General features: G+C 39.1%; 1 protein-coding gene across 1 annotated transcript in view; it reads left to right on the forward strand.

Moving 5' to 3' along the window:
- Positions 1–12,529, forward strand: part of TMPRSS7 (transmembrane serine protease 7) — a 51,026-nt gene that overhangs the window by 24,272 nt on the left and 14,225 nt on the right. Inside the window, exons 6-11 of the mRNA XM_065076216.1 lie at positions 2,081–2,148; positions 3,158–3,351; positions 4,225–4,263; positions 9,030–9,258; positions 10,640–10,770; positions 12,032–12,144. Of these exons, the coding sequence (XP_064932288.1) occupies positions 2,081–2,148; positions 3,158–3,351; positions 4,225–4,263; positions 9,030–9,258; positions 10,640–10,770; positions 12,032–12,144 (774 nt within the window). The remainder of the gene's footprint in view (positions 1–2,080; positions 2,149–3,157; positions 3,352–4,224; positions 4,264–9,029; positions 9,259–10,639; positions 10,771–12,031; positions 12,145–12,529) is intronic.

Consider the following 12,529-nt stretch of genomic DNA (forward strand, 5'->3'; position numbering starts at 1 on the left):
TGCATTTAAATTGGTATCTGCTGACAGTCTTCTGCCTTAGAGCATCTATAATTACCGTAGAGCTCTCAAACATATGTACATTTCCTTCTGCTTCTAGGTACTCTAAAGACCATTATTGTTCTCAAACACCTTGCATCAGTCAAAGCAGAAATAGCACTCTGTTGTAGGCAGTTAAGGCTGCTCTATAGTGGGAAGAGAGGAGTAGGAATCTTGTTTAAAAGGGAATTTGACTTTAAAGATCTTTGGAGTAAGGAGGAAAAAGGCATTAGTGCCAGCTAATGAAGTACTATCCACATAAGGATTCAAGCAATAGTATGAAAACTGCAAAACAAATAAACAAAGATAGCATAAGATGCAACAAGGAGATTTTTGAATAATTAATTTTTTATCTTCGTATAATACGAACTCATATTCCTGTTTTCCAGCTCTGTCTTTCCTCCCACTGCTCTAAAAGCTGGATCACAAAATACTTGACAGCAGACAGTCTGATTTTCCTAGTCCTGCCTGTTAACAACCAAAGTGCTTTCAGGCAGGGTAACAGACAACTCGCGCAGGACATGTCCTTCCCCTGCTCTCCATGGAGCAGCTCTAACCTGCTGTGAGATCAGTATCTTGCTCTTGTCTCAGATGATCCTGCCACTGTCAGACACAGTGGAGAGAGGTGACAGACAGCAGGTGTGAACCGCAAGTGACACCGTCTCCTACTTGAACATACCTTCGAAGTTATTCTTTGTTTAAAATGAATTTTGCGTTGCTGAAACTGTGCTTGTTGGTGACATGACTATTGACTAAAATTGTTAGTAGGGATGTGGGGATTTGGGCGTTTGCTTCTTTTTCCTCCTTGAAATCTTTTTGTTCATGGCTGTTGGCCCAGAAACCACCAGAGTGTTTGTGGAAGAACCTCTCCAAGTAGGCTTCTTTCACCTTGAATGCTAACATTAATATATAAAACCCATTGTAGCCTAACCTGGAGATTGAGCCCCACCCATTTTATTTAGGCCTTTAAAATAATTGTTCAAACTTCCCGTGTCAAACACTGAAATTTAAGTACTAATATTAATATGTTTTTTACAGCCTCTGCTTCAAAATAATCTGTGCTATAGTCCATTGGGCATTAATGTTAACTGTAAAGCAGCAGGATGAGGTCTTGAACAGCTTGAGGTACATGCCACCTTGTGGCTTTAGGAGTGTGCCTCCTTGAACAAGATGAAGGCAGGTTATTGTTACTCTGGTATTATCACATAGATTCAAAGAAATGGTGGAATCAGGAGCTTGCTTTCCCCAAAGACAGTCCCACAGCATGAAATGAGCCAAGTTTTTCCTTCTCCATATATTCTGCACTGTGTGTATTTTGGAAAAAAACACATTAATACTAAGCTGTTATTGAAGAAAACAGGTCCAAACTGAATCAAAATGCAAGAAAGTCCACATAAACATTGGAAAAAAACTGTTTAAGTGTGAAGGTGTTCAACCACTGGAGCAGTTGTCCGGAGAGGTCGTGGAGTCTCCATTATTGGAGATATTCAACTGGACACAGCCCTGAGCAATCTGATGCAGTTGACCCTGCTTTAAGCAGAGGGATTGGACTAGATGCTCTCCAGATGTCTCTTTCAGTGTCAGTCTTTCTATGATTCTGTGGAAAAGGCTGAGATGTATGCTGTTAACTGCACCTTAGGAGTGATACACAACATGTTACGAGCGCGTGCTTATTTCCTGAAGATTGGCCTAAGTTTCAGCATCACGATAGGGAAGCCCTCTGTGTTTGGGATTTGCTGGGCAAAGAATGCGCACCCCTTTCAAAACTCATTTATTTGGAAAAAGCATTGTTGCACATGTCAGCCAGCTGTGGGCAGAAGATTTGATATTTCCTGGGAATATTTGACTTGTTATGGGTGCACCAAAGAGCTGGTCTGTTCATGTCTGTTGTTCTGCCTAGCTTGCCTGGTGTATGTCTGGGAATGTGTGCATATTGCATATTCTTGGTGATAAAGAGGATGTTCCTAGGAAAGCCTTAGCCATATAACATCTCTAGGTATGGCTGATTTTCAGAAATGCTAAATCTTAATACTCTCTCTTTCAGATGAACTTGGTCTACACAACCTCCTCTTTCTCCAAATTCTATAAGCAGTCCACCGTTTCAGAAGTCAGGTAAAACTGTGGTTAATGTAAATGCATTCTGTTGTGTAGTTTACAATGTAATGAGCCCACAAAAGAAGCCTATTTTTGGTGGTTACAATTTAATCAGTACAATGTGCTTGTACTGATAGCAAAATACACTTGCAAGCTATACCATTTCATGTCACAAAAGTAGGAGCAAACTAAAGTCATATAAACATCTCCTTGTCTGCCAGGAGTATAATCTAGGGTCAACAGAAATAATGTCTCTAAAGAGGTTTGATGATACTTTGGCTGATAGGTCACACAGAAGTTTAACCACTTAAACATGCTGTTAGAGAAAAACTCTGCATTATTAGCTAAGCTGCATTTCTTTTATAAGTACTGTTGTTGGTATAAAACTCTTCTCTACTGATAAAACAAAGGGGAAAATATACTGCAATAAAGCACACTTTATCTAATATTATGTCTGCAGTTAATGCTAGAAGATTAGTTATTTCAGTCCTCATAAACTAAATATAATATCAGTTCAGGATCAGGAGTTTCTGGCGTACATTTGATTTAAAGGTCTTTTTCCCCACAAGGAGGTAAGGATTGAGGTGGCTATATACAGACTTTAATATGTTGCCTAAATACTCTAGGAATCATTTCTTACATACTGCAGTGCAGAGTACATGGTACGATGTAGAATGATGCAGAGTTCTGCATTTCTGGAAATAAAAATTTTACTACTTCTGTTTTGATCTTTAGGAGATAATCCAGATCTAATACAAGCAGATGTTATGATTCCCATAGATCTCAAAAGTCAGAAGACCTCAGGAAATCAGTCTAGTGTATATCCCCAAATGGGTGTAAAGAGCGTGTTTTGGGATTTAATTTTTTTTTTTAAGAGAAAAAAAATACATTTAGTGTGTAAAAGTAACAAGGCAAGATGGAAATGAGCCATACACTTCTAAATTTATACTTCATAAGCTTGTGTTAAAAGTGCAGTCTTCAGAAAAATTTAAACGTGATGATAATCTGTAGGACTTTTTTATTTCAGCAACAACAACAATGGAGGCCTTCTTATTCATTTCTGGATCGTATTTGTGGTACCACAGGCAAAAGGTCAAGCTCTGTGTGAAGATTGTGTGGCTGCCATTTTAAAGGATTCCATTCAGACAAGTATCATCAACAGGACCTCTGTGGGAAGTCTCCAGGGTCTTGCGGTTGACATGGACTCCATTGTACTAAGTGGTTAGTATTAGCATATACCCATATCCTTGAGGAAACACTTTGTTAAGCAAACATTTCTATCTTGGGGTAGCAAATTCTATAAATAAACCAAAATCTTTGGTTTCTAATGCTGGAATTATTATAGGAAAAAAAAGGGGGGGGGGGGAAAGGAAAACCAGATTTGAGGTGAAATCAAGTTACAAAGTGTCCTTGTGAATATCCATTACAAAACTTCCTGTATCCAGAGTGCTTACGTTCATATTCAGGAGCGAAGCCTGACACCTTGTAGGCAGCTCAGATTTGGGTTAGTCTGTGCCTTCAAAACTGTAAAAAAGATGAAAAGTTGTGGCTTCCACATTGATCAAATTTCCATTGAAAATGAGATTCTTGTCATCCCTTTAATAAAGATTAAAAAATGGATCATAAAGCTACTCATTCGTTAAACAACTCCTCTGCCATTCCTGCTTGAGGAAGAAGTTGGCGATGTGGAATTCAAGTATCTGTTTAATGTAATTAGGTACAAAATGTTGTATGATTTTCAGCTCTATGAACAAAGAACAGAACAAACTTCAGTTGAAAGCTAAGCAAGACTTTGTGGCCAAGGGTGAGAAAATGACCTCCTGGGTACTTCTGTCTCAGTCCTTCAGATGAATTTGACTGCTTAATTGACATGCAGTCTCTTCTTGCCTCAGTTGCTGAGATATCTGGGGACATGGTACCCCTGAAGCCATTTGTGGGATTTGGAGAAATGAAGGGGGCTTGGGCAGCTTTCCTTATGGATAGAACTGTTTTATCCTGTGTGTTTAGTATTAGGATTGAAGTGTAATTGAGTTAAACCCTGAGTTTTGGATTTCAGGCAAATGAGAAGACTCATACGACTCTTTTTCTATGCAGCAGGTCTTCGGTCAGATTATTGGTCAACAACGGGAACAGGTAATTCACCATTTTGGCAGCTTCCTGGCAGAGGAAAGGTGGAGAACAAAACTTTGAGTTCACGTCTTAGACTCAAAGACACTTTTCAATGTTAATGTAAGACAGTTCAATTCAGCCTTGGTATTTATGTCCTGACTTCCTGTAAGAGTGACTGAGCATCTTGCATGCAACAAATACAGAAACTATCTGCCTTTAATCTGACTGGTACATTTTTTAAGATGTACCTGGTGGCATGCTAGGAAGTAAACTCAGTCAGTTGTTTGCTATTCACTGTGTTGAAGAGAAGATTAACCTTTTCTAAACTGGAAAGTACTGAATTTAAGTCTATTGGCTTTTATGCTGAATGATAGCAATGCTTTTGTCCATCCTTTTGGCTTGTTCCCTCCCTTTTCTCCAATGTTAATGATGAGTTCTTCTTTTGAATGAATTCCCTGACAAAAATTACTTTAAGCAGTTCAGTTTTGCTGGGATTATGTGAGATATTACTTATATACCTGCTTGGTTTCATGTTGTAAACCTCCCAGTAGGGTTCTTTGGCTGTGTGCAGAAACTTTACAAGCAGTTTAAAAGTACAGCACATCTACATGCATGAGTATGTGGAGCAGGTACCTAGAAAAAATGTGCTAATAGGTTAAGCAATAGTATGCTAATCACCTTTACGTACATCTGATAAGTCCTTGTTAGGCCAGCAGTTGTCAATCAGCTAGGGATATGTTGGCCACCCTTGCTCCTTGACATAGGCTTACTATTCATCTCATAAAGTTGCACTGTTTTTCAGTTTTTTAAGGGATTTATACCTTTCCATGAATGTACTTTTCTTTTCTGACACCTTAAGTTGTTATACTTCTATCTGTGATTTCCACTTGTTAACTTACAGGGTTTTAGCTTGCATACTTTCTTAGTATTAAGCAACTACATTTGTCAGTGCAGTGAAGTCAAGATCTCCTAGTTCTACGGTCCACAGGCAGACTTTGGGTCACAGACCCTGGGCCATCGCTTGCAAAGCTTAGGCTGATATCAGCCCATCATTTCTCAAAATTCAAGACAAGTTTGCTACAGCATTCCTTTGCTCAAAACTTTTCCTGGTTTAAACTGCAAAGCATAGCAATATTGGCCTTTGTCACATCTCCTTACATGCATTTTTATTATATAAAATAATTTTGTATATTTGTGCTTACTTACATAGCAATTTAATCTCCCAGTTAAATGTTCCAGGGGAGAGGAACTAGTAAAGTCAGATTTTGTGTTCTAATTTATCCCAGAGTGCAGTCCCTAAAAGAGAAGAAAATCAGGAGTGGAATGTATCATAAATATTGATACTAAGGCTTTGTTAGGACTTACATGGTATCTTTCACACAAGGAGAGAGGAATGAGCTGCTGTTTTGTAGACATCTAGACTACACTACAGTGTAGTCAACCACAGGTGGCAAGTCATATCTATGAGAAGCATAGTGCTGATATACAACAAAGTTGCAGGAGAACAACAACATGGATTGCCACAGGAGTTGAGGAAGTCTCATACTGGTGCGGTTTCATTTTTTGGGATCCCTTGGGTGTGTCTGCTTAGGAATACAAAACACGGTGCAGATATGAAAATATTAATGCAGCAGCATACAAGGAAAGTGCATCGCTTGCTTGTATTTTGAGAGCAATTTGGCATGAAGATTCATGTAGTTATTACAGAATTACAGAATCACAGAATGTTAGGGATTGGAAGGGACCTCAAAAGATCATCTAGTCCAATCCCCCTGCCAGAGCAGGAACACCTAGATGAGGTTACACAGGAAGGCGTCCAGGCAGGTCTTGAATGCCTCCAGAGTAGGAGACTCCACAACCTCCCTGGGCAGCCTTTTCCAGTGCTCTGTCACCCTCATTGAGAAGAAGTTTCTTCTCAAATTTAAGTGGAACCTTTTGTGTTCCAGTTTGTACCTGGTGTTGTTCCTACCCAGATGTAAGACTCTACACTTTCCCTTGTTAAATTTCATTAGGTTATTCCCCGCCCAACTCTCCAGCCTGTCCAGGTCCCACTGGATGGCAGCACAGCCTTCTGGCGTATCGGCCACTCCTCCCAGCTTCGTGTCATCCGCAAACTTGCTGATAGTACACTCTATTCCCTCATCCAAATCACTGATGAATATATTGAATAATACAGGCCCCAGTACTGACCCTTGAGGCACTCCACTAGATACAGGCCTCCAACTAGACTCTGTCACATTGACCACGACTCCCTGGCTTCTTCCCTTCATCCAGTTTGCAGTCCACCTCACTACCTGATCATCCAGACCGCACTCCTTCAGTTTAGCTTTGAGGATGCTGTGGGAGACTGTGTCAAATGCCTTACTCAAGTCAAGGTAGACCACGTCCACCTCTCTGCCATCATCCATCCCTCTTGTTATGTCTTCATAGAAGGCTATGAGGTTGGTCAAGCATGACTTACCCTTGGGTGAAGCCATGTTGACTGGCCCTAATGACCCTCCTATCCCTAATATGCCTTGAGATGGCACCAAGGATAAGACGTTCCATCAGTTTCCCAGGGATGGAGGTGAGGCTGACTGGTCTATAGTTACTTGGGTCCTCCTTCTTGCCCTTTTTGAAGACTGGAGTGACATTTGCTTTCCTCCAATCCTCAGGCACCTCTCCCGTTTCCCAAGACTTGGTAAAGATGATGGAGAGTGGTCCAGCAATGACCTCAGCCAGCTCCCTCAGCACCTGTGGGTGCATCCCTTCTGGACTCATGGATTTATGGATGTCCAGATTGCCTAACTGCTCCCTAACCCAGTCCTCATCAACCGTGGCAGACTCCTGCATTGTCCTGCCTTCCTCTGGGGCCTCAGCGGTACGGGGCTCCTCAGGACGGCTTCCGATAGGGTAGACAGAGACAAAGAAGGTGTTCAGTAGCTCTGCCTTCTCTGTGTCTTCTGTCACCAGGGCACCCACCTTGTTCATCAGTGGGCCTACATTGCCTCTGGTGTTAGTTTTATCTGACACATATTTGAAAAAGCTCTTCCTGTTGTCCTTGACCCCTCTCTCCAGGTTCAGTTCTAAGTAGGCCTGAGTATTGAATTCGGAGTAGTTATTACTTCAGGAACAGCACTGAAGTGCAAACTTATTGAAGAATGTGTTGGAGAAGAGACTTGTAGAGATTCAACCAATGTGGGTGACTTGCCTTGCCATGGTATCTGGCTATGCAAGGCTTGTTTGGGTAAAGACTGTATCCAGCTGTGGTTTCAAGCTGGTATGCTTGCGCTACTTCTAGTTCCAGAGCTAGCTCTCAATTTTTTGCAGTGTGCTCCATACCAGCAGCGAGCATGTCACATTAACTACGTAGCAGAAATGGTAGTCACATAATTCTAAAGATTATGATCAAAGCTGACTTTGTCAAGGGTGAGTTAATAAGCACAAATAACTATTATAAAAAGAATGTTATTGTGAAGAGATAAGAACAAGAAGGAAGAAGCAAGAACAATGGCTCAACCAAAGCTTTAAATAGTTATAACTGTAATTCACTTGAATGGTATTTGACCCTTACAGATTGCTCACAAACATTCATAGCATTAGTTTCAACATTGTAAATTAGAAATGGAAGTTGGACAAAGCCTGCCACTTCCTGTCTTGAATCACTGGTGGTTAAGAGGCCAAGATTTAATTTGAGTCAACAATTGATAGTGAACTTTCACAGTGCTCTAACTGGTGTTCCATGATGGTAACTATTTCAGAGACTTGTCTTTTCAATAGGCAGCAACTAATGCAAATACTGTGGATCTTATTCTCCCTAGTTTGCATTTTTCCTCCTTCTCACCCCTCAAAGAGCTATATTAAGAGTTTTAGCTATGACCAAATAAAAAACTCCCAAAGCTTTTTGCTGACTGTGAGCTGCAATATTGAATTGAAATAAAGACCTCAGTATATTTGACTGAAAAGTCACAGTTGTTTCAGTTTGATTGGAAAATTGAATGCAAGTAGGGTAATTTTCTTATTATTCTTATCTAAATTGTGACACAATCTTTTTTTTTCCGTCTTTTTTTTATTAGTGTTGTGTAGGCTGTGTTGATTCAATTTTACAGTACTTCAGTTTCTAATAGTGACTTCTGATGCTTCAAAATTTCCAAGATTTGACAGGACAAAGTCCTAGTCTGAATTAATTTTGACCCTGCTTTGAGCAGGACATTAAATGAGAAAATCCTAGCATCCCTTCCAAAATGAAGGAATTGATGAACCTGAATTTAGTGGTAACACTTATACCTCATTTCACAGTAAAATATCAAGACCCCTGATATTCGAACAACAATCTAAAAATCTCAGAGTAATATAGACATGTTGGCAGATTTTTATTTTGCTTTTATTTTATTATAAATATCTTAATATTTTTGGGGGCAAACAGTTGATTTATGCCTTGAAAATAGATTAACATTTCCCAGCAAACTATTATTTGACTTAAGTAATCTACCAGGGGGCTACACAGAGTGTTGTTAACTGCAAATACCTGTTGTACAAAATGGTGGTGATTTAATGAATATACACTGCAAAGACTTATTTACAGCACTGTTTGCCATGCTCTGTAGTTTTATGAATAGACTTTTCCTTTGACCACAAACTTGTAACTAATATTAAAATAGTAACTGGCACAGATAACTTTGGTTTTAGATTTAGATATGCTTTCATGTGTTGTTTTAATTTAAAATAATTTTAAGGATTTTTTTTAATGCCATGTGGATTTAACAGTTTTGAAGTCAGTGTCCAGTGTTGAAAATGTGGCATTTTCACAGGAACAAATTGTATGTATGATCTATATGCCGATCGCCTACATGAGCACTTTCCTCTGGATATCCACACTACCTCAGGGGGAATGATCTGCTACTTTAAGCTGATTGCATCCGTGGGCCATCTTATTCGTCTTTCAATAGTATCCCTCCAGATTGAAGCAGATAACTGCATCACTGACTCGCTAACCATTTATGACTCTCTGATGCCAATCAAACATAAGATACTGTACCGGTGAGTATAAATTTTCATTGAGAATTCATTTACTTTTTTTTTTTTCTGAAGACTTGTCATCTGCACTTGCTGGTTTTCGTTTTGTTAAAAATACTCTGATCTTCATGCATTACACACATCATAACACCTGGCAATGTCTTTTTTCTTACAAAAGCAGAAAAGCTGATTTTACTAATAAAAGAAACAGTAAATTATTCTTAAAATTCTCCTTTATTCTTCAACTGGGGTGCATCTTCACCTAGCTACAGAACTATGAGAAGTCCACACATTACTGGGCGGAATTTTTTGTTTCTTATGCAGAAACAGACACTAACTAAAAGAAAAACTTCAACATTTCCTCCCCTAAACAAGCTCTTCTTCCATAAGAAGGTTGGTGCTCTTCATATGAAGACTAAAGTTATAAAAGTCTCTCTTGTATAATTACTGCTGCTCGCCAGTTCAGTGCTTTTTTTTTTGGCTGCTCTTCTTGAGTAGTTTAGAGGGTTACAAAAATCTGGAGTTGAAACTGTGATGAGTTGAGGGATGTGGCCTTATTTTTTTGTTGTTGTTTTGTTTTTAATTATTAACCTCTCTTTAATGATCCAGTATGCTTGCTTGGGGATTTTTTTGTTTGAAATTCCTGGTAACTAATTCCACAGGGCTCTGACAGACCAAAAGGTGAAGACAGCACCTCCATCGAGCAGGTGAAGAGCTCAGTGTTTTGACCCCTGGAATCCTTTTCTCTGGCCTGTCAGTGTGTGTATAAGTCTCAAAAAAGAACATTGGAAAGAGCATTGGCTTTTCAGTCCTCTTTGAGAGCTGTCCTCTACTAATCTGAATCACTGACTTGTCTATAAAACAGCAGGTAGTGTTCGCTTATTTCATAGTATCTGTAGAGGATGTCTGATAGGTAATGCATATGGAAAGTAACATTTCAACTTTTCTTTTTTTAATGAGATGTTGATTGGTCCAGATTCTTCATTTCTGATCTGAAGAATAACTGGCTTGTTTTTCCCACTCCTCAATTACAAGCTAAATCTGTTGGTCTAAGAAAATAGTTTTTCTGTTTCTACAAGCCTTTCTTTACTATTGGCTTCATTCCTTTTTACTTGGAGTGAAGGCTGAAAGTCAGTATTATCTCATAGAGCTAACCGTTCCATCTTTGTTTTCATGTCTACAATTTAACTAGCCTTGTAACAGGTACTTCTGTGTTTAAGAGCATGGACATTCTAGAACTCTTTGAAGTAGGTAAGCTCTGCACCAGTGGAAAATTCATGCACGAAATGAGAGCAAAGTGTTTGGCGTGGGCTTTTATTTATTTATTTATTTATTTATTTATTTATTTATTTTAAATTATTTTAACCAATGGCTCATGTATATATTCTCCTTTCTACCCCCTCAGAGCTTGTGAACCAGCTGATTCATTGGTGTCACTTGTGTCCACAAATAATCTCATGCTGGTAATGTTTAAGGCAGCACAAATAAAAGAACAGAAGGAATTCCATGGATATTTTGAGGTCATTACACAAGAAAGTAGGTTTCTTCTGTGTTTGGAAATGTGTTTATTATTTTCTGCCTAAAATCCTGAAGCATCTTGTCATTTTCCTGCCTATGGATAAATGACTCCTGTATCCCAGTTTCTTTTTTTCTACATGGCTGTCTCCTTCATTTCCTCTGCATCTTACTGAGTGTCTGTCTTCCACTTGGGCAATTTAATCTGTACAGATTAGCAGTTTTTAAGTGAAACAAGAAAGTAGAAGGCTGAAACCAGCACTGACTAAATCCAATTGGTCAGGACTGCAATGTACCAGTAGATGGAGTTGTTATTCCAGGTGTCGCACTGCTCTGGCCTCTCTCCTGGTTTGGGATACAGTGGTGACTGTAAAGGTGGAAGAAGTTCAGCACTGAAAACTGCTTTCAGGAAATAAAACTTCAGTAGCTCTGTCCTCATTAACACGAAGGAGTCAGTCACGTTTGTGTATCAAGTCCATAATCTGCTTTTTAAGTGCTTTAAGCTTAAAGAAGGGGTTAAATCGTAATCACAAATAGTACAAGGAACATCATGCCAGGAGCAGAAGGAGAAAAACCCAACATAACCCAATGAAAGGAAATTCAAGCTGCTCAGAAAGATGCTGCGTACTTTCCGTGTTTAGAGTAATTAAGCACAAAAATACCATCATAAAAGCATGTGATGAATTCTCCATCACAAGTAATTTTAAATTCAAGGCTGTTATTTTTGTTTGCCTTGTTGGTTTAGATTGAGGTCTGTGTTTTCTTTTTTTTGTGCATGTGTTTTCTTTTTAATGGCTTCTCTAAATCCGTTCAGTAGTCATAAAAGAAAGTTTTAGTTTCAAGGAGGTTGATTAGGTTAGCACGTTGTCCATTTCTTTTCTAACTGGCTGCATTTTATGACTGTAGATCCTCATGTGCTACTGCAGCGTGGGTGTATTCGCGTGCAGCACTTGTCTGAGACTTGTTTGCAGCACTGCATTGAGTGAAATAACTAGTACAAACTTCTCCTGGTCTCCTGTTTTCTCCTGGTCCTGCAGAGCCCAGCAAGCATTCCTAGACTTTTACATCCCTTATCTGTCTGTATCATTGGGAAGGGTAACTTTTTACAGCTTAAACCCAGAGAAATGTAATTCCTAAGATGCCCTGTTTTGCAGTGAAAGAGTTTTGATAAATTTGGATGCTTAGCCCACTGAACAGCTTTGCTGGAAATATATTAAAGTTTACCAATTTTTACCTCTTTCTTTTCTTTTCTTTTTTTTTTTTTTTTTTTTTTTTTTTTTAGAGTGTGGAAAAGCAATAGTGACAAAAGAGAAAATTGGCTATGAAGGGAGAATTACAAGTCCCTATTACCCAAGCTATTATCCTCCAAAATGTCTTTGTGCATGGAACTTCCAGGTAACATAAATGTCTTTCTCTCTTAGGCACTGTTGCTTGTTTTGGGCACACAAAGCCTGTAAGCAGAGCAGAAACAATTGTGTAGGGAGTAACCTGCATCCTTATGGATGTGGCACTTCATAGAAATGACATGGCTGAATAGCTGGCTGTGCTCAGGTGTAGTGTTTTGTTTTGTTTTCCCCTGTGCACTTGTAACAATGAGAACATTGTTCCTAAGTTGTCCTGTTACAAAGGTGAAGAGCTAAGTTTTGATGTTTATCCTGCAGAATTATTTCACAGCAGAGGATGTAAGACTTTACCTAATTCCCCTATTCCCACTCCCAAAAATTTGGGGAAAAAAGTATGTACAAAAGACTACTCCAACATAATTATTACTGCTGCTTCT

Source organism: Columba livia, chromosome 1 (assembly GCF_036013475.1).
Source record: "Columba livia isolate bColLiv1 breed racing homer chromosome 1, bColLiv1.pat.W.v2, whole genome shotgun sequence".
NCBI classification, from domain to species: Eukaryota; Metazoa; Chordata; class Aves; order Columbiformes; family Columbidae; genus Columba; species Columba livia.